This window comes from Nymphalis io, chromosome 3, assembly GCF_905147045.1.
Source record: "Nymphalis io chromosome 3, ilAglIoxx1.1, whole genome shotgun sequence".
Taxonomy (NCBI): Eukaryota; Metazoa; Arthropoda; class Insecta; order Lepidoptera; family Nymphalidae; genus Nymphalis; species Nymphalis io.
This window is the reverse complement of record NC_065890.1, coordinates 13,488,134-13,513,754: the sequence shown is the minus strand read 5'-3', so window position 1 is coordinate 13,513,754 and position 25,621 is coordinate 13,488,134. Positions and strand designations below refer to the sequence as shown.

Here is a 25,621-nt window from a genome sequence, read left to right as displayed (position 1 = left end):
TAGTAATTATTGTTTATTGAATCATTTCATAAAACAAATTTGTTATTTATTCTTACCATACTATCACATCCTTTTCCACACGAGTCTCCTCTTATAAATTTAAATGAGACCTTTGAATGTTGACAAGGTATCCCGGTAATAGTGGCATCTTTTAATTGTGATGAATCATTACGTATACGACGCAACTGCCCGTGGACTTTTCCTGTAATCAATACATTTATTATCCCCATTGATTTCTGATAAGAGTCCATTACACATTAATCAATACATACCAATGTTTAATGTTATTGTCGTATCCTCGCATTGTTGTTGCGACGTCTCTATATAAACCGGTTCCCCCTTTTCCGGTCCTCGTTTCCTACCTGAGGATTGCGTCGAGATCAGCGCGCGTGGACCCTTCATAATTCCAAAGGACTTCTTACTGCCCAGTGCTCGAAGAGTCGGTCTATAGTACAGTTGTACTGATTCTAAAGTTTTCCTTGAGCTGACGTACTTGGCTACAATATTTTCAACGGATACACCAAACAGCGAAACACATGTTAAATCTTGTATGTTATCAAGCGCTGAAAAAGATATCATGTCTTCAACGACGGAGGACTGAATGAAAATGATGTTAACTTTTGGCACTGTGACCGTGGCTTGGAGTTGATCACACACGGTCTCTTCGTATATATTCGAATGCGATATCGTCGCAAGTTTGCATTTATCATCTTTCTCCATTACTATACTAGACTCATTAGTAGCTTGCATTTGTGGTAACCAGTTCAGTACATGCTGTTTCTGTTTCAATATATTCGACGATTCCACCGATGAAATACAAAGTAAACGCAAATGGTTTATAACTGTGATAGGATGAATATTTGCTAATACTGGCGTCAAAGATTCGACGAATTTTTGAGTGCTTTCTAAGACTAAAGGTGTTAGCAATACATCGACTTCACCGCGTAATTTAACGAATAAACCGTTTTTGTTGTCACTCGTCGTCGTTATTGTAGATGTACTACTTTTATCTGTTGTATTTTCTTGATTATCTTGTACATTCTGTTGTAAATCCCACCACGCTTGAGGGTAAGGGTGTGATTTAATTTGAGAATTAAAATGTGAGGGTAAATTTGAATAAGGGCCATGTTGATTTTGACTATTATGAACATCTTTCTTTGATATTAATTTCAGTGACTGCACTTTACCAACATGTTCAAAAGTTGGAAGATACTTTTGGCCAACATATACCAAGGAGCCATCTTCGGCTCTCTTAAAGAGTGGCAATGTGAATGCGTCACTGCCAGTTGGCAAAGAACAGGTTGACCAATTACAACATCTGTACTGCGGCAAGTTGTTTATATAACTCGACATAAGTAAAGGAGAATCCACAATGGGCTTGTTAGTTTGCATATGAAGATTAACTAGGGTCATATCTTCTTGAGAAGAAATAGCAGAAATGAATGAAGTTGATGACACCGATCCACTCTCCGAGTCAGGTTGAACGCCTGCACTTAAATTGCTTATTGTGTCGTGTCCATCAATAATTTCTGATCTATGTCCAATATTTAACCATTTTTCATTATTACCATCTCCAATCCCATACGAAGTATGTTCTTTCGGGTTACTACGACGACTGCCAAAAGAATGTTTTAAGCTTGATGAACGACTGGGGAACATATCTTCATCTGCTGAAAAAAATGCTTCTGAATGATTTTCGCTCGTAATCGATATAGTTCGCTGTACTTCTGGTACAACAGCATCTTCTGGTGGAGGTTGTGAGTTAAGCGAGTAATGAGAGTCGGATACTGCTACACTTCTTGGCGGTACTCTGGGTGCTACAAATTGATCATTGTCAGGTGGAACAGGTCTTTTAACTGTAATATTTGAACATTCTTTTAAGCCACAGCTAAGAGCCAATTTCGAATCAGAAACACTGCTTTCCATCTGGGGTACATTTAAAATAGTTTTATTTAGTTTGGAGTCGCTGTCAATTTTCGAACTACCCAGAGGCACAGTAGAATCTACCAGCCGGGCATATGGAACATCACTTTTAGTGCTTGATACTAAAACATTATTGCTACCTTTACTCATACTTGTATAAGAAAACCTTCGAGTGAGGCTTTTTCTGTCTATGCTTTGCGGTGACTTGCTAAGATTTTGCGGTAAAGGTGATGGAATCAAAGTAGAAACATTTGTCGGTTGCAAACAGACATTCAAATTATTATATGGTGGTGTATGAAAAACCAACTGGCCAGGATGAAGTAAGCTTTGACCGTAACCATATTCTCCCGGAGACGTTTCTATTACGTTGAAAATAGCTATATTTATTCCTTCAAGTAAGTCTGAAGAACTTGGCTTCAAAAAGTTAGCGCCATTCCTATTGGAACCGAAAAATTTGCAACCTCCAATACAGCCGCACTGGGTACCTTTACCTTCACTTGGCCACAGAAACCACAATCTTTTAAATTTTTCGTCATGTAACTTTAAAAATTTTTGTTGTACGAGGTGTAAATTTTTTGGACTTTGTGGTAATGATGATGCAGCCTCTATTAGTAAAGGACCCAAAGACATCGATCCCACTCCGACCCAGTTTTCATTTTCAGGTACTTTGTTTTGACTTCCATTACTTCCACTGGAGTGGTGATGAGTATTAGCTTGCATGTTGGTTTGTGTAAAAAGTGCAAGTTTTATATTTGGCAACAGCCCAGTAATGCCGGTTCCAAATCCAGACCCGTGTAAATTACAAAATGATAATCTAATTGGTGATATCCACGTCTGAAGAGTCGTATTTGTGTCCGCGACATAAATATCAATGAGATCGATAGCGACCCGAATCATCCGATATTTTATTTCATTCGGAGTGGGACAACGATATTTAAGAGCTAGGTCTGTTTCTGGACATAGAACATTGTTTAGCCCATGGTGGCATTGCTTAGCGGTGTTAGGCGGCGTCAGTTCGTTTTCATTATCACTTATAAGAAGTAAAAATGTTTCTAGCGATGAAATAATTTGATAAAGCTGCGGTAATGTTAGCCGCCCAGTCAATTGACCCAATTGTAGTTCCATCATCCAAGCATACTCAATTGTTTCTTCTTCGACGGATCTATTAGTGTCACTAAAGAAACCATTTCCTCTTAGCTGGAACGATGAAAGCATTAGATGTCCTTGTTGAAGTGCATTTGAGCTATTGATCCCATTCGAATTAGATCGTGAAGGGTTGTTAGAGGAAACCAATATTGATGGACTTAACAAGAGCTGGAGTTTAGTCTCCCGAAAACTTTTATCCATTTCGAAACCAAACCTTTCAATTAATACCACAGGACAGGGTGGTTCATTTTCGCTACAATTTTTAACTAGGTGCGCTTGTATATCATGAATTATAATTGACACGCTAACATCTAATGGACGACACCGGCGTGGGTCAAAAGGACCCTTGCTGGAATCACTTGAATCATCAATTGATATTTCATGTTGATTTATACTACTTCTGTCGTTTATCTTCGTAGGGTTTTCACTGGACCAATAATACGTGTCCATGTTAGGTGTCTTTTGCATGTCTGTAAATGATTGATCTTCTCCAAATATATTTTCTAGTAAATTCATAAAACTTGTAATTATAGTACCATAGGCAAGCAAGATAGACGGCCCCACCTCAAGTTCAACACTCACTTTATCTGGGGCAAGAGTTGTTCGATCAAAGTTGTTCCCATCTAAAGCCCAATTTATTTGGGGCTGTTTTCTCATTCTTGGTATTCTCATTGGTGATAAAAGTATTTCTTCCTTTTCCGGTGTTGTAATGTCAGCTTGTGGTTCTGGACCCAATGGTGGTATAGGATGGTAATTGTATCGAACACTTAGTGCCACTATCGGAACAGACCAACAGTCTACCCAACCTTGACTTTTAACACATTTCCTACGCCACTTCGATGATTTTAATCTACATGGAATGAGCTTCATGTTTTTATCAATAGATAAGAGCAACAGTCTTGACGTGTTTACCTCTGGTAAATAAAGGCTCATATCAACGGCCTCGCCTTGTACCCATATCTTTAGAGGAATAACGTCTGGCAAGAAATCCGTAAACGGTAAATCAAAGGACACATCTAGTAAGTCGCCACAAAAAGCAACATGATTATTTTCTTGATTAGTTGAACTGCAATCTATCCAATTGTATTGATTACTAACTGTAACAACCTCACATTCTTTTAAGAGCAGAGATATTTTCCATGTGTAAGGGACAAAGTGTAATATGTCTGGTCGAGCTTTGCTGGACCAGTCATTGGTTAAATCTTGAAAGAAATCAATATGAGTGTAAACGAAGTGAGCTGTTGCTTTACAGCCTGTTAAAGAAAGCTGCCAACATTGGTGATGATTCCATACGAGTGGATAGTGACATTTGACTGTATATTCTAGAGTTTCACTTTCAGCTAAGCTCCTATATTGGAGACTAGTGGTTGCTTCCAAATGTAGTAACTGTCCAGTAATTTTTGTTGTATATCCATCTTGTAGTACAATCCATGGTAAAGTAACTTCAAGGTAAGACCCTGCTCCAATATTTATATGAACAGCATTGGTTTCTTTATTTTTAGTAAACAATATATCTATTGTAGCCTCGTTCAGGGTTGATAATCGAATATCGAAAGACTGCATCTGCCTTCTATCGCCAGGTTTCGGTTGTGGAGTGACTTCCAAATTTTTATAATTAGGGGGAAAGAAGAATTTGAATAAATGGTCTCTTTGCCGGTCTGCCCATGGACCGTAACTGAAATCGGTTCCTTTACCACATTTTATATCTACACCCCAAATCGGTGGCGCTGATTCAACTATATCACCATTCGCTAACTGAAGTAACACAGGTTGTTCGGGTACTAAGCCAGGCTCGTCCATGTAGAAATAAACTTCCATGTAGTTAGAGCTCATAATGACAAATCCTTCTCCCATATATCTAGGTGGCTCATCGACCATAGCAGTATAATTTGGACTCGGTGCCAACATAACTTTGCAGTTTTCAGCTTTAGCTTTTACAAAGTGCATAAGGTGGTCTAAACTAGATGCTGGTGGCTTTGTACTGTACATCAAGTGAGCCTCTTCTACACTAATTGATAACGTTGTTGGTACCAATCGATTCCCGAAAACAACACGTCCAGAACAAATATCAATTTTTATAACAGGTATAAGATCGCGCCACGTTCGGGCCATAGCTGCTTCGGATCGTACAGTATCTTGAGCCCGTCTTCGTTTTTCGTTTGCATCGTTCATGGCCTTGTCGCGATCGGCCGAATCGTCGTCATCGTGTTGTTGCTTAATGTATGGATCGAGCCCAAAGGTTTTTTCGAGTTCAGCGTATAGATCACATCGGTTATAAAAATGTAATTCAAAGCCATTTAACATAATAGAGAGACGAGTATCTGAATGTGATAAATCTGGAAAAATTGCAAGTAATTTAACACACTGAATTAACTTTGTAATCTTAAATAACTTTATTTAATAGCTAGTCAACATTTTTAAATGGTCGATCATAAACAAAGGGCCCTGGTTCAAATACTGGCAATTGCCACTGAAATTTTTAATACCTACCTTTACAAAAGGAACTCATAGGGATTAAATCTGAATCTGTCATATAAGAAACACATATGTATATATCTAATACCTGTTCAAGCATGTTGATATTAGTTCTAAGTCAGTTTAGAAGCATCACAATGCCATTAAAATTATTGTAGAGGCAAGGGCAATTTATCAATTAAAGAAAAAAGAAATAAACAAAGGTTTAAAAATCAATCTTATTATACAATATATACCTTCAGCGACATCTTTTGGAACATAGGAACGCCACCACCTAAATATCAGGTAACCATCTTGAATGCGAAGTGTGTAATCATAGTTTATATAAACAATATCACGAAACATGATTTTGCCAGAGAGAGCATTAAGAGTAAAAGAGCCTGTAATAAAAGATTTTTAAATTATTAATGCAAAATAATTGCGATTTTTTTATTATATTTTTCACTAGTTTTGAAGATGTCAGTTTGCATATACATTTATATATTTTACTCACAGTAGGCAACTTAATGCCTGTGTGTAATTACAGGCACAAGGGACATAAAATCTTAGTTCCCAAGGTTGGTGGCGCATTGGCTATAAGCGATGGTTGACATTTCTTACAATGCCAATGTCTAAGGGCGTTTGTTGACCACTTACCATCAGGTGGCCCATATGCTCGTCCACCTTCCTATTCTATAAAAAAAAAAAAATTAGGTAACAGATGACTATTGTACATATTTACATGTATAATATAATTTGAAATAAATGCATACATAATACATACTTTTATACATAATACACCATTGCCAACTATGCCTACAGGCCAGGCCATAGTTATGATAAGTTTTAATATGGTAACTTTATCAAGTGTCAGAATATTCGTTTTTACACTATTTTTTTAAGCTAAATATTTTTACACTACACTTGATTAAAAGAAGTGTCAACGGAATTAAACAAAATGAATACAAAGTGGTACGGTACCACATAGATCACATAAGGACTGGAGAATATGACAAATTTTGTATGAAATATATTGTTTTATGAAAACAAAGCAACCATCTACTGATTAAATACCACCAATTAAAAGTAAATTAAAATGTCATTATTTACTTATTATTATGAAAACAAATGTTAATATTCATTTGCTAGAAATATATAACTCGTAATCTATTAAATTTTTATTATACCCTATTATTATTTTTATATTGTATAACTATTATGTTCAAGACATTTAATTCAATAAGGATAATAATATTGAAATTAAAGCATATTTGTCTTTATCAAATTAAAATAATAAACATATCTTTCTATATTGACACAATTATTATATTTACAATAAATTTTCTATGATAATTCCTTTTACTTTAATGATTACAATGGAACAAACAGAGTCTGATAACAGATATTATTTGCATTTATTGTATTATATGATTCTAAGCTACAAAATGTTCCTTAATTTAATATTGCTGTTATTACTACTCAGACTGCTATATGCTTACTTGACTTCAAAACATTGTTTATCTCATGAATGTATGTGAATCATAACTTACCAATTTTAAAATTCTCATCTTGAAAGTAGAATTTATTAATCAATCTTGTTAGTATGTAGCCGAGGACACGACTATTGTAGTACGTTATATAAACTATCCATAGTATCGCTGATGTTAGAGATACCAGCAACATTGCGAAATTCCGATCCATGGTGATCTCGGCGAAGTCCGTCGACGAGAAGTTCCATCCCTTCGCCACCGGATCGAGCGATCCGGTGTAATTCCTAAACATGAACCACAATAATATCTCTTTATGTGTCATCATTGATAATATAATAAACATCAATAGCATACGCAATACTATAGACTCACATTGTTAAGGGAATTAGTTTACTAGGATATTTCACATCGTTTATAATATATTGAAATCTCTAATAAATTGTACACAGTTAACATTTCCAGTTATTGTTTCTTTATCATATTATTTGCATTTACTTAATTACACCGTTTTGACAGATCTATAGATCTCGCCTACATGACGTACGTTTCATTTTGCGCATGACACATAAATATTAGTTCATAGCAGCTGTGTTTTGACATATTGAAAAATTATTATGTATATTTTTATCAACATTAATACACGCTTAAGTATACTTATAAATTATATAGCTTGTTTCTAAAACTCAGCTTAATTTAATTTACTTTAAGGACTTAAATAAATATATACAAACGAAAATTTAAAATAGCTCCTGGATATATTATGAATGAGTAGAACAGTGGCAATAATACTAGCAGATATTCAATGGGGATTTCCTCATCGAATGGTAGAGAATCGACTCTGGGCAAAAACTAAACTAGATAAAAGTCCTCCGGTTACCAATGGAGAAAATAAGATGGAGTTTGGAGAATATGTTTTAAAAATGTGTTTTTACTTTTTCTCCAAAGTCTAAATGTTTTAACTGAATATTACTAAATTTATTGACCGACGCCGTTTATTCGATTCAACATTTTCCTCCCAGAATTTTTATAATATATATTTACACAGACGTGTTGTACGTAATTATAAACGTGTTTTTTTATGTATCTGCCCGTAGTGCAATTTTTTATTTCTTGGCAGCATCATAATCTAAATTTTGTATAAGTATCCAAAATTTACACATTACTTATGTAAACCGAATGAGTCCCCTTCTTTTAACACAGACATCTGTATTCAAAGCGGCGTTTCATTCGGAGAGCGATTGTTATGCGAAAACATTAATTAGCTAAAAGTATACCATATTTTTTGAGGGCATTGCATGCAAGCAGACGTCTTTAGTCTTTATAAAGCTTAACGGGTTTAAGCGGATACCGTTGATTTTTAAGTGGGTATTCCGGCGCATACTCGGCGCCGGTGAGTCTCTCATAATTACTTACTTTTTAAATAATTAATTACCTACCGTGTAACGTTGCAAAAGTATATTAATGCAATAATTCTTTTTTTTGTTTTTTTTTTTTTTAATTATGCTACTACTTCATACTGTAACCATTATATATTTGTATCCATAAATGTTAATATCAGTTACTTATAAAATAAATTTTAATACCCATTTTTAATTGTTGCTATGCAACTGCTTTGTTTATTTGAGCGTCATAGTGACGTATCTTCGTATTTTTATTCAGGTGCCTACTCCGTAAATATCTTGTTTAAGCATAATTATGGTTGCAACGTCTGAAAGTGATGTTAACGTTCAGCAAGATGAAGCTTATAAACCCAACGTGAGGTATCTAAAATTACCAGTCCCGGATTTATGCTTTAGCTTACAGGGCACAAGCCTAAGGGCCCCAGCGGAAAATAATATAATTTTACTCTAACTGCTTAATAATTAAGGGGGGCCTCAAATGTTCAGTGCCTGGATCTAACTTAAAGGGACTTAAAATTACTACTTAATCTTCCCTAACAGCGTATAATACACACAATTTTTATGACACATAACTCGCGCTGTAGAGTATGCTGATTTTATCATTTGGAACATTTTCTTTTGGCTGGCATACCTTTTGAGTTTATAGGTTAAGATTTTATAAATATAGATTACTCCTTTATGTTTTGTTTTCTGGTTTGTCTATATGATCCAAAATCTTAAATAACAGTAAATATTTAGTATGTTTAACATTGTCGCCATTATGTATAATATTTATATTATTAACTAATATAAAAAATATCAATGTAGATGGGTGATACCACAAAAACTGAGTAGTATAACATTTGTTGGAAGAGATGTCATAGCTGTAGCTCATGATATTTACATAATTTTCTTGAATTTAAAAACGAATACTGAGTTGGTGTATATCGCTAATGATCAGAATAAAGGAGATGGCGTCGATGTTGTAGCAGGTTGGTTAAAATATGATGGGTATGTGGCATCGATACAAGAACTATTTATTTAACTCATCATTTAATTTTAGGTCACAGGTCTCATCTTTTTGCGTTTACTGAAAAAACGAAAAATCCTCGAATTTTCGTTGTGAACTACCCAGTTTTTCACATATTAGCTGAATTGAAAGGTAAAAAATAGTCTGTATTCGTTTTATATTAAAATTTAATTTTATATTCATAAACCATATTTAAACAAACATTTCCAACAATAAATCATCTATTTAAAAAGGGTGTTAAAATTCAGATAGCGACGTAAATCGATACAAAGGCCTTTGTATGATGGAGTCTGACTTGATTGCGGCCTTCACTGGTTTTCCCAACTATCTCATATCAGTGTGGAGTTGGCGAACTCTTCAGCGATTGGTTTCGATTCCTACGGGGGTAGTGCGACGAAGTCAGATATACATGTAAGCAAAGTTGTTTAAAGAAAATAGGTACACAATGTCATGTAATTTTTTAGATCTTTAAAATTTCAAGCGAAACTGTGATGACTGCTTATATATAGTTATATACCAATGACATAGACAACTGGTGAAAGCCGCTGGTGTGAAAATGAAAAAAACAGTTTGCGGCTATTAATTAATTTAAAAAAAAATAGGATTGTCTTATGGTTATGGTATTGTTATTATATTCTTTTGACATCGGATAGTATCATATAAAGAATACTTTAGGGCTAGTCGTACACATATGCTGCTGTGTCAATGCTGGGGCGATGGCCTGACCGTTTGGGAGGTGGCTCAATGTTACAAGCGTTGCTTGATGCTTAAGCGTAATAAAGAAGAAGTGACAGGGTGGGACGTGCCTGATCCTAAGCTCATTAATGTGTGCTGGAGTAATGAAGGACAATTGTATGCCATTGATGACGAAGCTAATCTCTATAGCGTAAGTATAAAATGTAATACTAATAATATGATTAGCCTACAATCTTCCGCTGCTTTAGACGATTTCATATGATGATTTTTTATTTAATTTTAGTTGCTGTCTGATGGAATAGGTATGGTTACAAATTTGGAGTGGTCAGAAAAACTTAATGGCTCTCATAAACCTTGTATTTGTTCATTTAGCAACGGCATTTTGATCTACGGTCCTGATTCGTGCATCCGGGTATGTTATCAATTCACACAATACATTAAAAGAAAAGACTCACCTACTGACTGATTTATTATTAACAGTAACAGTATTTCTATTTAGTATTGATTACTACTGATTCATTATATACGTATTATTTACTAGAGGTATCCAGTATATACCTTACTTATATACTTTGATTAGATATCTTAATTACTTTTATAGAGATATCAATTAACTACGTTTTACAAGTAAATATATTTCTAACAACTAATTCATCAAAGCCCAGACCAGCCTTGGACGTAAAAATCAGATTTTTAGCGTAGTAGGTAATAGATATGAAAAGAAACAGTAAGGCCAGATTTTTCACGGGAAGTTTTTATATCAAATTCACGAGCGAAACAACAGGCAGTCGGTAGTCAATAAATATTGGTACAAGTTTTACTATTAGTACTAATAAGTCGTTATGCTTTACATAGTCTCTCAAAAAAGTTGAAACTAAATGGCAAGTTGTTTGGAAGCACACGTCTGATGATGAAGTGGTACGAATGTTATCGAACTCTTCCTCAGACGTCGCTATTATGTGGACAATGAAAGGTTTTGTTTATAAAATTACTGGAGAATCAGAGGAGAAGATCGAAGTTAAGCTTTTTACGTTTAAACAAAGGTATATATAATTTTTTTGATAGTTTATCGCCTTTTTCATTTCTTCTCAATACTTAATTTTATTGCAGAAATATTAAGAAAATTCAGGTGATCGCTCCATGCTATACTCACATCGCAACAATTAATAATGTTGGTGTACTTTGCGTTTACGAAGTAGCAACTGCGAAATTAGTAAGTTTTTAAATACTATTTAACTTCAGTTTATACAAATTAATTATTTTATACATAAAAATTTTAATGTAAACTATCAGGTACTTGTCAAATACGTAAAGGGAGATGATGTATCTTTTGAAACCAGCCCAGTTGATCCATTGTTGATAGTTTATGGTGAAGTTGGCCATAATTACGGGATGGCTCTCTTTACATTCAACCCAGAGGAAGGTCTACAGAAGGTCGGCAGTATGTGCTTAACACATCAGATCGTTTCACGAGTTGTATTTTCAAGGACGGGAAGGGAATTAGTTGCCGCTGCTATGTCAGCAGGTCATATATTTATTCTGAAGGTAAGCTTATATGGTATTAAATGGTATTATTTGGTATTAAAGTTAATACCAAAGTAATTACATACTTAATAACGTACCTACATCAATTTTGTTTAACAGTTATCAGAAGATTACAAGCTTACCTTAATTCGATACACAGAGTTGGGCCGAGGGCTTGCTGATTGTTATCTCATGAAGGTAGGAGAATCAATACGAGTATTCAGCCTCGTTCTTTTTTCGGATAAATACGCAATAGGTACCTACTATTATATATCCTATCATCAAATTTGGTAGTAAAAATTACGTTTGTAAATAAACCCTTTTTTTACAAAAGGCGAGCGTATAATATGCATAAATGCGGTGACGGGCAAGGACAATAAATTTGCGGGCAAGATGGCAGGTCCCTATGCGCAGCTTATACCTTTACACACGCGTGATACAGCTCTTGCAGTTCCACACATGTCTTCACAAATGCATGTGTTAAACCTCTCTGGTGACGTGAGTATGTCATTCAAAAATCTCAGTACTGTAAAATAGTTTTGTTTTATGTTATAAGTATCCCCTGAATATGATATGGCAATAATGTTATCAATAATTTATGTTTTTGGCGTTTTATTAAACATGTTTTTTGACGACGATTCATACATTTTTTTATTTTATTTTTTTATCTCCACAGATGTTAACCGTGCTTTTGTGTATGTTTTATCTCTTATCTGTTTCAATGTTATTTTAATGTGCCTGCGTGTTTGTTATAAGGCTATCATCTAAGTTTCAGGATTAAGAAATAATATGGTATAAAAAGTAGGTAAAAGGTAGGTAAAAGTAGTACTGGTGGTAGGGCTTTGTGCAAGCTCGTCTGGGTAGGTACCACCCACTCATCAGATATTCTACCGCAAAACAGCAATACTTGATATTGTTGTGTTCCGGTTTGAAGGGTGAGTGAGCCAGTGTAATTACAGGCACAAGGGACATAAAATCTTAGTTCCCAAGGTTGGTGGCGCATTGGATATATAAGCGATGGTTGACATTTCTTACAATGCTAATGTCTAAGAGCGTTGGTGACCACTTACCATCAGGTGGCCCATATGCTCGTCCGCCTTCCTATTCTATAAAAAAAAAAAAAAGCTTGTATCAGACGTCCTAGGCTCTAGATGACTTCTTCATTGATTTGGAATGTGTGCCAGTTGACTTCCTTGAATGGATCTTATTTATCTTCGTGGAATTCTGGATCTGGATGGCATTTGGTTAGACTGTCCATAACAATCGAGTCACCTCTATTATTGACCATCTTACAGTAACAGCCTGTTAATGTCCCACTGCTGGGCTAAGGCCTCCTCTCCATTTTGAGGAGAAGGTTGACCATCTTATTAGGTTGTAATCCAGAATATCCTTGATATTCGCGATTTGCGATACTAGTAGGCACAATATTTAATAAATTAAGGAAATAGGAAGTTAGCAAATTGAATACCATTTAGCTGTCTGTTAACAGAAAGGTGTAACGGTATCAGTGAAAATGGGTCCAGTGGTCGAGACCGGACATCATTTAAAACATTTTCAAGCATTTTATAACAATGGTGCTCTTCTAACTTATGGCGCTGATGGAACTGTTATACTTCGGTTGCCTAACGTTTTTGTGGAATATGGTAATTTTTTTTAAAAAAATATTATAACTTTACCTTGTTCAACCTAACGATACTTTTAGTTTATAATACTTATCGAACAGTGTACATAACTCATATATTTTTCTACAGAATTGCAACTAATAGTATCTCATCGTTACGAGTCCAGTGTCAAACAAGCTATTATAGATGCAGAGAATCGCTTTATTGTTTCCCTCGCTAATAACAAAACTGTTGCGGTACATTTCCTTCGCAAGAACCGATCAGAACGGCGTGAACTACAGCTTACTCCACCCGATGTCAATATTTTTAACGAAAACACAAATACTATCACTATCATCAATGAAAATGACAGTGAGTGTGTTTTTTTTTTTAATTTCATTGACACAAGTTACAAAAAATCCATAATAAGTTATAGTACTTGTTGAACTTAGTCTTAAAAATTAAATTAAATATATTATATTATAATTTATAGAAAACTACTTGGATTTGCAAGAAGACAAAAAAGTAAAAGAAGAAGCGATGGATTACAAGAAGCAGCGTGAGGATGTGGTTCGGTCACTAGAGACGGTACGGTCGCGGCTTGTAGAACTCCTTGAGGAGAATCTAGCGGAACGTCCTCTACACCAACTGTCACTGTCCGAGTTTAACTTACATCTTGAACACAAGAAGGAGCGCATAAAACAGGTAAGATTAAAAAAAAGAACCCTGACAGGAATATAACATATCATTGAAAAGTACTAAAATGTCTATGATCTCATCTTAATAGCTTTGAGTAGATCCGTTTGATAAAGTCCTCCACAAGACTACGTGTGGGTCTATGTCAGTTAACTCAATGACAATTAATTGGTAAATCTTGTATAGCTGAATAAACAAAGACAATAGACTAATAGTAACAAAAAAAAATTACCCGTTCAAAAAGTTTAATTGGGCAGCTTAATAAAAGATAATTATAATTCCTTAAAAAATGGATACAGGCAGAAAAAGAACGCGAACAAATTCGTCTGGAAACAGAAGCACGTATTCATGCACAGGATAAAGTGACAGCGTGGATCAAGTCACAATGTTGGGATACCATGCTAACTCCGAGAGTCAAGCTATTCGCCATATTCAGCCATTATCAAGTACATCTCCTTTTTTAATATAAAAATAATAACCAAAGGGATACTCTTTCTAAGTTTAATTAACAGTTTCTATACTTAAAATTCTTAACTAAATATTTACAATTTATTCGAGTTAAAATTATATTTTACATATTAAAAAACGAAACGAATCACAGGTAGAGAACTATGCAGTACTTCCAACCCAACGAGATAAGTGGCCCGAGTTACAACAAATCGAAGCATTACGTAGCATTGAGATGGAATGCGATGCGAACTTGTTTCGACCATGGGAAGAACAAATTGAGAAATTGAGCCTAGAAGAAAATCAAACACAGTAATTGTTGAACTTTTTAATATCACAAAATAATATAATCTAATTAATATCCACTATTCGTTTCTCCAAAAACATTTCCTTTTGTCCAAATCAGAATAGGTCCTCAGTCAATGCTATCGGTGAAAGAAGGTCGTAAGAGTACTGAGAGCCAGATGATTGCAGATATTGTGGAACCCGATGAGTCAGTAGAGGGTGAACCTTATGTCCTCTCCGGCTCGAACGCACACCGCTTTATCCAGATACCAAGCTTTATGATACCTCAAACACTAGCCTACAGCTTTCTACATATGAACTGGCTGCAGCATATTGTTAAAGTATTACAATAAATAGTTATTTGTTCGTAATGATTTTTGGATTGCTTTATATTGCTTTTTCTAATTAATAAATGTATTTCTTTAACTAGTTAAACGTTCAAAATATGCGACTGTGGTTCAACAAAGAATTCGACGAGTTAATGAATCAAAAGAAGCGCGAGATTGGCCTCGTAGAAGAAAGGAATGCACGTCTTCGTTTTATAATTGATGGTGAACATCCGAACTAATTTAATAGATACTAAAAAATCTAATTTCAATCGGTCATTAATAGGTAATATTATTCGTTAACAGAACTAAATAAGCTATCTGACCTACGTGGAAGTTTTCATCATTTGACCATACAAATCCGCGACCCCGAGTGGCGACAGGAAGAACGACCACACAGACTTATCAAAGTGGATCCCGAGGAAGTATGGTCATATTTATAAAATGTTTCTAAATAACTGATTATTAGTTTATTTATAGTTTATAGCTTATTATTAGCAGTTATTTTTAAAGAACTTTCGAATAATATCACTTTTTTAAATAGTAAGTAGAACTCTCCGAGTCAAGATAATCGTTTTCTTTTTAGTGCAGTATCGAGCCGTACATCAGCCCAAGCCAGGTGGTGATTCCGCCGCCGGAACCACGACCACCAGACGATTTTCGCGAGCGAGCACTCATGTATATGATGGACGGTGTACTCGAAAAACTCTGGCATGAGGAGATCAAGAAACCCATTCCTATGCCACTCTGCATGGTCAGTGGCTTTCGAATATATTAATCTATTTTATATTGGTTTACATAGGTATACTTATTTAATGAAAATCATGACTCGGAATTGGAACATATTTACTACAATGAAGATAAGAAACTACTTAATTAGGTTAATAGGAAGAAACGATTTTACATAAAATTGAATATTATATGTACATAGTTGGAGAAAGATCCAGAACACTTTAATGAAGATGACTTGCGATTGGTTTTTGATTATGAAGCAAAAGTTGCATTTAGAAACGAGGAACGAGATAAGTACAGGAAAATGCTTCACGCGGAATATGCCAAGCTATCGCAAATACTTAATGAAGGAATTGTAAAGTTCAATCAAAAAGTAAGCAAAATAAATAAATGTGTGCTATTTTTATGCCTCGATCGCTACTTTAATAAGCATCTTTATAGGTAAAGGAAACGTGGTTAACGAAATTAAGAGTTGACTCAGTTATTGGGCAAGAAAACTTAAATCTTATGAGATTACGTAGAACCAATTTAGATCGTGTCGAGATGGCTGAAAAATTAGAAGAAATGAGGTAATTTCTTGGTTGATTTTGTGAAATGTGTATATTTTTCTTATACCTTATATAAAAATAATACATACATACATTTAATATTTTTTTTTATTTAACGACGTTTCAGAAGCGATATAAAAAAGTATGAAGATGAAGTAGAAGTACTACAGCGAGAATTACATTTGATCCAAGAACAAAGCGAAGAATGTCAGGCTGCATACGACGCTCTCTCGCAAAAAGACAAATACCTAGATCGCACCTTTAAGAATCACTTTGCTGACCTCTCACCTATTATCGTTGACCAGTGCTACAAATTTTTTAAGTAGGATTTTATCTAAATTATACTTAAAAAATTACCACTTAAATGGGCGAAAGATTTATATCGTAAGATTAATAAAATCAATTAAATACTCTATTAATAATTAATAATCTGTATTTAATTTCTTTAGAAAGCGGCCTAAATGGCACCAACGTGCGACAATGATATCAGTCGTACTCTACGATTTAGCAAGCGCTGTACTAACCGGAATCCGTCCTCCACTTTTACATGTAGACTGCGTCGAATTTTTCAAAGGGTTGGTAAACATGTATATAGAAAAATATTTTATTTTTCGAGTACCATTTGATTCTAAAGTGATCATCAATAACTAGTGTCGAGCAGTTGGATCAGATAAGCAACATGCCGCCGGTAATGGACGAAGGTCTCTGGACGACGATGTGCAAACTCCGTCGAACTAAAATCGAGAACGAAATACGCGTACGTAAACATATAAATAAAAATAGCCCATATAATAATGAATACCAAAGTAAGTATGAGCGTGGTGCGTCTCAGATGCGCGCGGTGGCGCAGGAGATGTCGTGCGTGGAGGCGGCGGCGGCGGCGTGGCGCGCGGCGAGCGCGGCGCGGCGTCTGCGACTCGCGCGCGTGGCCGACAACGTGGCGCAGCACCGCCACTCGGCCGAGCTGGCGGCTAGGAACTACACCATACAGGTGAACGCGTCTCGGGTAGCTCCTATTCGATCTGATTAGTATTCATTCGGAGTTCTCGGGCTTTAATCTTTACTCGACGATTAAACTTAGGAGATTAAGGCACGTGAGCTCATTATCGAAAGAGATGTGTGAAATATTTTTATATGTATTAAAAATAACAGTTGGTATTACCGGCGGGACAAGTTGAAATAATCACGACGGGTCACATTGAAGATTTCGAGGATGCTACTCTTATACCTCGAGATGAGATCGAGAAAGTTAACGATGTTATTTTGGTAAGCGAATGTATTTTAAAATATATATATATATTGCTTATAGAATAGGACGGCGGACGAGCATATGGGCCACCTGATGGTAAGTGGTCACCAAACGCCCTTAGACATTGGCATTGTAAGAAATGTTAAACATCGCTTACATCACCAATGCGCCACCAACCTTGGGAACTAAGATGTTATATCCCTTGTGCCTGTAATTACACTGGCTCACTCACCCTTCAAACCGGAACACAACAATACCAATTACTGCTGTTTTGCGGTAGAATATCTGATGAGTGGGTGGTACCTACCCAGACGAGGTTGCACAAAGCTCTACCACCAGTACATAACAGTATATATAAAATCAAGTCAAAAGTATCAATCACATCAGACATTATTCTAATATTTAGAAAGTTGGCGATTGGAAGTTGAAAATGATGAAAAAGCAGATAGAGTTTCGTAAAGGAATTTTGTCAAAAGAATGGGAACACGCACAGATGAAAATGAAATTGCGCCATATGGAACAAGAGCTTCAGTCTTATCAACGACTCAAGGTAAAATAGGATAGATTAATTATATAGCTATTAAAATATTATTAGTTCATCACTTCTGTTTTTAAATGTCTTAGGTACCTAAAGAACTTCAAAATTATCTAAAAAACCTGGAGCTAGGTTATACAGATGAACAGGACTATGTGCGTATGGAAAAAGAAATTGAAGCATCAAAAACGTCTGTTAATAAAATAATCAATGAGCAAATACGCAAAGTTGAAGAAATAGAGGTACCTTATGAGCATATTTCCTTAATAATAAATTATTTTAAATCTTTAATTTTTTCAATTCCTGAAAACAATTTTCATTTAGGTGAAAATTAGTGCACTAGATGCTCAAGCTCAGCATTTGGAGAAATCAATCGTTTCCCTAAATGTGAAAGTTTCAGAGAAGAAACTTAACGAGGATCCTTTAGAACCAATTCGAATTCGACGCATTTTCAAAAAACGGTAAGTAATAATTTTGTTATCATTCATTTAGAAGAATAATATTTACCTAGATATGCTTTTACGACAGTATGGAGACGCTGGTGATGCGCAGCAAGCTGGTCCGCGAGGTGCAGAGTAACCACACGCGCATCGTACTGCTGCAGACTGAACTCGAGTTGCTGCGACTGAAGACGTACCCCACGCTCGCTAGCTTCCGTACCATTAATTAGAACTAAAAGTTTGACATATCAATAATTTCCCTATTAAGTGGGCCCCAGAATTTGTGTCACAATTTCCCAGCGAACTTTTACTTTACTTCACCCTGAAAAAATATTCTTGATAAAGCGGTTCGTCGTGTGTGTCGTTTTACACCTTAACTATAATAACGCGCATGTATCAAAATAATAAGCAATCCACGACCAGGCATGATGTTCTTGGTTCGAATTAGAAGCACGCATAATGCGTATCAAATACTGGAGAAGAGAAGAATTTGACTTTTTAATTATAAGATTGATGTGAGATGGAGGTGTGTTCTTGCACTAATAATATTTTCACTGACACTTATATTTTTATTTGCATTGAAATTTATTTTAATTATTAAAAATATTTTTAAGCTGTATACATTTAACAGTAGTCTGTACATTATTGGATATGTTAGTGCGGTTACAGATTATGTATTTTATTTTCTGTGTTTCATTTTAGGTTACTATATAGAGTACAATAAAAAAAAATTGAATTCATAAACATTTATTTTCAATTACAAAAAAAAAACAAGTATATATTGAAAATTCATGCGTTTATGCACGTCTAATTGCTGAACCAAACTATTAAATAATTTGAGCTTTATATTTGAGTTTTCATCTGGCTGTCGCATTGAGCGTACACAATACATTTAGTTCACATTGAGCATCAAGAATGAACGACGAACGTTGTTTTGGATCAATCTTAGACAAAGGCATGCAGTAAGTAAATAAAGTAAATACAATATAATCTCAGAATTTAACACACAATGCCTCATTAGTGCGCAGTTAATTACAGTTTTTTTGATAATTAACAGCTTTACCTAAAATGTTGTTTAGCGTACTTTTTAAACAATACTGTTTTCTTTATGTAATCAATGACAGAATAGGGAATGTTTAAACAATGCTCACAAATAATTCACTCCAGGAATATCGAAACATGTAGAGTATTGTAGAGTATTCCTCTATAATAATAAAAAAAAATTGTAACCGAAATATTAATAATATAGTTGACACTTGTCGTTGATGTAGAACGCTTAAAAATAATTATTACGACAGTGATTTCCTTATTTACTTCCATTAGCCTGTACGTGAAGAACATTGTCTGCTTTAAATGTCAAACATTTAAGAAACATTAATGAGAGTTATCCTAACGCGACCGTTCAATGTTTCGCCATTAGCTCACACGGTTATAAAAGTTCCATTAAAAGACATCAACGATTATAAACTATGTTATAAAAAATCTATACAAGTATGTATATATTAATAGACTGCACGTATCTACTAATTAATTAGCCCTACAATAATACTAATTTAAAAGGGACGCATATAGAAGTACAATCGCGTACAGACTATTTCAACATGGCAACATTTAATATTTAACTAAGCACTAATAAAATTATTATATAATCAAAATTCGACACTAGCAACACTGACCGAGATCAGAATACCGAAAACCTTTATAAAATCAGCTTACAAATTCATCTACCTACGGCATAAATCTATTATTGTATGAAATGTTAAAATCGACATTTAGTTTTATTATATATAACACTAGAAATTGATATATATATATAATAAAATTACAAGATTCGATAATAATCACTCGCTGATTTTTTATCAGCGATAAAATTTCGTAGCGTGTCCTATTAGACCACCTGATAATAACCGGGATCCATTAACATACAAAACAGCCAATATTTCTATTTTGGTTCTTATATAGTTATATAAGTTTTTTTATTTTAGTTCTTATATTAAAAACGTATTATAGACTAAAGTCGTCTCGGAGTGGTGGCTTAGAGAAGCAAAAAGACCAGAGTGACCACCCGCCCGATGGTAGTACGATTTTAGAAAAATAGCGGGTGCTCAATGGATGCGATTAGCACAGGACCGGAAGAATTGGCCTATGTCCAGCAGTGGATTAATGTGGGTTGAATATGATGATTATATACCTGTTAAAACTATAAAAGTACCCTCAACATATATACCTCGTCTCAGAATAAATAGATTACCTTGCAAAAGTCATCTCATATTGGTAGTAAGATGCGCTATTTAAATTTAAATAATTGATGGTAATAAAAATGCGCAGGCGTTTAGGATGTGTCTGTGATGAGACGGAAATGATTAAGAAAAATCCTGATATTCGATTAGTGAAACATAATTTAGACGAAGGTCATAAATATTCGCGTGCTGTGGTCTCCTTGAAGATTGAAAATTGAAGGTGCACACATATTTCACCATGTAATGTGCTCGTAAGTGTGTATCCTTTGTTGGAGATCCATAATAAATAAATAAATAAATATCAGGTGGTATAATAAGTTATTGACATTTTTACAATAACGTCGACACGATTGTACGCGATTATACATGAAAATCTTATAAAACATTCGAATTAGGCCACAATTTCGTTATTAAATTATATCACATGATTAAAAATCACACTTTTGCCAATTTTTAAAATTTTCGCAAAACTTTACACACTGATTGTCTCAATAGTTTTAATTAAATTAATAAATGTTACCTCAGAACAGAGTATGCAATAGAAGTGACATGTCAGAAATCAGCATATTATCTATTTATTTATTAACCACACATACTATCAAAAAGGTTTTATTTCCAATCAGTACTAAATAGTATTTGTGCAATATTTTTTGATTCCATATTATATATGATGTAATGTCTATGTCATTCTCTGTCCTGAGATTATAACAGTAATACATCTATGTGTGCGTTATCATATATATTATTTGCATACAATTCATTGTAATATCTTAACTGATATGTAGATGTAGGGGATACTAATTACAGAAATGCTTAGTTTAATTACAGAACTTTATAAGTGATTGAAGATAAGAGAGCAAGAACATGAGTGGAAGGACAATTCGCTAACTTTATTCTATACAATTCAATTCTTTGAAGTATTGTCTGGACACTAAGCACATCTATTTAAAGAATAATGTAGTTAAAACATCAACGCGATGCTACTAACTCCTCAGTATTTTGTTACATATATGTAAATCTTTTCAATTTTAACTAATAATTCTAATCAAGTCGATTAACAGGAAGTACCTTTAACTTGAAGTCTTTTTCAACTCTCAAATTTGGTCCTCTTACATCACTTTTTTAATTTTATAACAAATCTTATTTACTTCCAATTTGGTAATTATTATTTTAATTAAATTAAATAAAAACCACAGTCTCGGATAGTGGAAAGAAATTACACAAATACTGACTTTAGCAGATGTAGCCCGAGTCCTCAAAATGTTTTAAAAACAAATAATATTGAGGTCTCATACGTAGATGATTCAGAGTGCAGTTCTCTGGTCGTAGACGATGACCGCGTCGGCGTCGAAGAACTGGCTGTGCGACTTGCTGAGGGCGATGATAGCGGCGTGCTCGTTACGCATGCGGTTCTTATACTTCTTGCTTAAATTTACCTAAAAAAAAAATTAAATATAAAGTAATGTGTTGTGTTCCTAATTAGATGTCTTTTTGACAAAATTGGGCAGCACAGCAAAATGGGCAGATATAATTTATATTATGAAATGATGACTCAAAAATGTCTTCAAGCTGATTTGACTTGAGTTAGGGTCAAATAGCCACATTTGTTATAATTAACATTAAAAAAACAAAAAAATAATTTTGCTTGACTCTCAAGGTTGAATTTAAGATCACATGTTTATCATTATTTTTTCCACAGTAAGTAATGTATTATTTTTCCAAAATGCACGGCAGTTATACTACCTTAGCATACAGTTGATGCAAATCGTCCTCAGTGGAGAGTGGACGCGGCTTAGGGCGCAAGAAAGCTGGCAAAGAACGTGTCTTTAGAGCGTCAATGCTTGCAGCTCCCTCCATCTCATCCAACACTGCACAAATATCAAATATTGTACTGTTGAGAAGGTGCATATTTATAAATTTTTATTTATAAATAAGTTGTCTACTTAGTCTACAGTTATATAGTAACTGACTATATCTTTCCTCTCTGTGTTTAACTATAATAATAATGTCTTCCAGTCCGATTTAGGCCGTAGCAGCCAATCTCAAGAGTGATTAGACATTATAATACTATATATAAATGACTATTCTGAATAATATCCTGGGACATTTTTAATAATATCCTGGGACATTTTTCACACACGGCCATCTGATCCCAAATTAAGCTTATACAAAGCTTGTGCTATGGAAACCAGACAACTGATATACTACTTTTCTTTTGTAAATACATACTTATATAGATAATTACACCCAGACTCAGGACAAACAGACATGTTCATGCACACAAATGTCTGTCCTGGGTGGGAATCGAACCCACAACCTTCGGCGTGAAAGGCAAGTATCTACCAACTACGCCAACCAGCTCGTCAATTCTGAATGTATTAAAGACCATTTTTATTTGATGGTAGGGCTTTTATTTATTTATTTATTGATTTATTTATAATAGCACACTTACAACATACATATAAATCATTGAAAAAATTAATTTATAAAACAATAATAGTATATCTAATATGCATGTCAATTACAAGTCTACATAGCACTTTCAGATGCAATCTAATAAAATTCAAATTAAAAGTAACAAAAAATCATCAGTAATTTTTAAAAATGTCAAAATTAAATAATAAATAATGTCATTGTTATAATAAAAAATCAAACAGTGAAATCATAATTAAAAATTATTAAAACCAATCATGCATTTTATAATAATTAAGTAAGTTATTTCTAAAGATTGAGGGAGAGTCATAAAAAATGTCAATATCCAGAAATGATTTAACAATATTGTTATATTTATTACACATTATTGTGGGTGTGAGTACTTCTGTGTGCACTAGATAGAACTGATATCAGTATTCTCTCAATTAATTCTGAGTTGGTTAATTTATAGTTAATAGTACTGTGTAGAAATTTACGTTTCAACAATTCACACCTACTCCGAAGAGAAATCATATTAAAATTTGCCAAACATTCTTTGTATAACTGTCTGTGCGAAAAATTATTTTCATGAAAAGCAAGATGTTTTGTAAAGGCTCACTGAATACTCTCAATACACTGAGAGTGTATTTTTGTTAGTGTGTGTGTGTGTGAGAGTGGCTTTGTGCAAGACTTTCTGGGTAGGTACCACCCACTTATCAGATATTGTACCAAACAGCTGTATTTAGTGTTGTTGTGTTCTGGTTTGAAGGGTGAGAAAGCCAGAGTAACAGCCACAGCCAGTGTACAGGAACAAGGAATATAACATATTAGTTTCCAAGGTTTGTAGTGCAATTAAATGGTCATGGTCACCGATCAGGTAGCCCATTTGCCCATCTACCTACCTATTATAATATTTAATAAAACCTATACATATATTATAAATAATAAGAATATCAGAAATATTATTTGCTTTACAACTATATTTTTCTGGTAAGTTAATTGAAGATAACAAAATCAAAATAATTTATTCAGCATTGAATGATAACTAGAAACAAACTAGTAACTACCACTGGTTCGAAAAAGAAACACCCAGCCCTGAGAAGAATCTGCGAAGAAACTCAGAGGGATAATTAATATCCTGTATATGGCCTAATGTTCTGAATTTAAATTAAATTAAGTACTGTGAATTTAGTTTAGAGTAAATGTTAAAAAATTTGAAGTAAAATCACATGCTTTTGGTCAAAATATTGTATCACACTCACTGCCACTAGAAGCATATTGTACAGCATTATCCCGTGGTGTATCTGGTACCCGATTAACATAGCAGTGTGTAGGTGCTCGTGAGGGTTCCCTCTGCCGTCTGCACTCAGCATCCCCTGCATAGCTTGCAGGCCGTGCATGCCTCTGAACTTGCACCTGAAATCAAATAAAAGTATGTTATAAGTAATTTAAATATGTTATTTTTACATGCTCAACTATACCAACATTTGTTGCATAAAGTTACCTCAGTGTGTTTAATCCTATAGTTTTCCTGACTTGTATAGCCATGTCCTTCTTTAATGGTGTAATGTTCTTTGAGATATTGCTCATCTAAAATAATATTTTAATCATATGAAAAACAGCATAAAATACATTATGTACAAGGAATAAAAATATCGCTGAATCAAACTTACCGAATGATTTCTGGTGTCGCGGCATTAGGCGGCAGTAGCATACAATTATCAACAGAATAACAACACCGCAAATTCCTCCAATAAGCCAAGATAACCAAACAATTATAATGCGACCCTGGAAACATATTTAACAAATTATTTTCATACTCAGTAAAATATTGATTTTGCATTTAAATTTCACAAACCTGCAGAAACATTTCAATTTTTACCAAGAAGGCGAATAACGCCTCTTTTTGATCCCCTATTAAATTTATCGCCTAACATTTTACTTTTTTATCTCAGAAATGTTCTATGTAAATCTAATAAAAATATGGTAAGCTTAAAAAAAGTATAAAGCTATCCTTTTCCTTTCATTTTTGTGACTTTTATTTTGAAACCATCGCGCCTGCGCTATCTGCCAGACAAATAGGTGTTGTTAGCTTAAAATATATTTTAGATAAAATTATTTAAAAGAACAAAATCTCATGATAATACATGTTTTAGACCTTTCAAACTAAAAATATAATAGGTATCATTTTGTTTTTTAATTATTATGTCGTATTGATAGTAAAACACTAAATTCTTTATTACATTGGTAGTTGATTTGCTTTGCTTATATTATAGTTGTTATAAAATTGCTCCATATTTTGTTTTATTTTTTCTTTCTGCTTAAGTGCGCATTGTGTTTAAGCGGAATTAGCAACAGTAAATGTCGTAAAGGTTTATTATTATTTACAATAGTATTTAAGTAAAATATTAACAAGTTAAATGTACAAGATTTAACTTTGTATCCTTTCTGTTGAAATACTGAATTAT

The 25,621-nt window shown here is 34.1% G+C and overlaps 3 protein-coding genes across 5 annotated transcripts in view; 1 reads left to right on the top strand and 2 right to left on the bottom strand.

Moving 5' to 3' along the window:
* LOC126781193 (transmembrane protein KIAA1109 homolog) overlaps positions 1 to 7,519 on the bottom strand; it is a 28,893-nt gene extending 21,374 nt beyond the window's left edge. For all 3 annotated transcript variants that reach the window (XM_050506035.1, XM_050506036.1, XM_050506037.1), the window contains exons 1-5: positions 7,386 to 7,519; positions 7,074 to 7,297; positions 5,781 to 5,924; positions 273 to 5,405; positions 57 to 202 (exon numbers count right to left, since the gene is read on the bottom strand). In XM_050506035.1, coding sequence (XP_050361992.1) covers positions 57 to 202; positions 273 to 5,405; positions 5,781 to 5,924; positions 7,074 to 7,297; positions 7,386 to 7,387 — 5,649 coding nt within the window. In that variant the 5' untranslated portion in view covers positions 7,388 to 7,519. The remainder of the gene's footprint in view (positions 1 to 56; positions 203 to 272; positions 5,406 to 5,780; positions 5,925 to 7,073; positions 7,298 to 7,385) is intronic.
* Positions 7,520 to 8,708: 1,189 nt separating this feature from the next.
* On the top strand, positions 8,709 to 18,972 carry LOC126781196 (cilia- and flagella-associated protein 43). Its single transcript, XM_050506052.1, has 31 exons — positions 8,709 to 8,773; positions 9,221 to 9,384; positions 9,456 to 9,554; positions 9,671 to 9,833; positions 10,098 to 10,308; positions 10,402 to 10,530; positions 10,974 to 11,161; positions 11,229 to 11,331; positions 11,412 to 11,663; positions 11,763 to 11,898; positions 11,977 to 12,140; positions 13,132 to 13,285; positions 13,394 to 13,615; positions 13,737 to 13,948; positions 14,239 to 14,385; positions 14,541 to 14,698; positions 14,793 to 15,012; positions 15,102 to 15,222; positions 15,304 to 15,422; positions 15,584 to 15,751; positions 15,929 to 16,102; positions 16,171 to 16,298; positions 16,405 to 16,599; positions 16,727 to 16,852; positions 16,929 to 17,034; positions 17,110 to 17,268; positions 17,430 to 17,543; positions 17,933 to 18,076; positions 18,151 to 18,303; positions 18,386 to 18,522; positions 18,590 to 18,972. Exons 1-31 carry the CDS (start codon positions 8,709 to 8,711, stop codon positions 18,729 to 18,731), a joined length of 4,773 nt encoding a protein of 1,590 aa, XP_050362009.1. The 3' UTR covers positions 18,732 to 18,972.
* A 260-nt stretch (positions 18,973 to 19,232) lies between these two features.
* Positions 19,233 to 25,540, bottom strand: LOC126781250 (uncharacterized). Its single transcript, XM_050506143.1, has 6 exons — positions 25,012 to 25,540; positions 24,827 to 24,941; positions 24,658 to 24,743; positions 24,416 to 24,569; positions 22,485 to 22,609; positions 19,233 to 22,177 (listed from the first exon to the last, which is right to left on the bottom strand). The coding sequence occupies exons 1-6, from the start codon at positions 25,021 to 25,023 to the stop codon at positions 22,046 to 22,048; spliced, it is 624 nt and encodes a 207-aa protein (XP_050362100.1). The 5' UTR covers positions 25,024 to 25,540; the 3' UTR covers positions 19,233 to 22,045.
* Between the last annotated feature and the right edge of the window lie 81 nt (positions 25,541 to 25,621).

Bases quoted from the DNA above. Each gene is read 5' to 3' on its own strand.
- LOC126781196 (XM_050506052.1), top strand. From the start codon at position 8,709: ATGGTTGCAACGTCTGAAAGTGATGTTAACGTTCAGCAAGATGAAGCT. The intron at 14,386-14,540 runs GTACATCTCCTT...AACGAATCACAG, and splicing joins CCATATTCAGCCATTATCAA to GTAGAGAACTATGCAGTACT. The intron at 18,523-18,589 runs GTAAGTAATAAT...CTTTTACGACAG, and splicing joins CGACGCATTTTCAAAAAACG to TATGGAGACGCTGGTGATGC.
- LOC126781250 (XM_050506143.1), bottom strand. The intron at 24,744-24,826 runs GTAAGTTTGATT...ATATTATTTTAG, and splicing joins GCGACACCAGAAATCATTCG to ATGAGCAATATCTCAAAGAA. The intron at 22,610-24,415 runs GTGAGTGTGATA...ATATTTGTGCAG, and splicing joins ACAATATGCTTCTAGTGGCA to TGTTGGATGAGATGGAGGGA.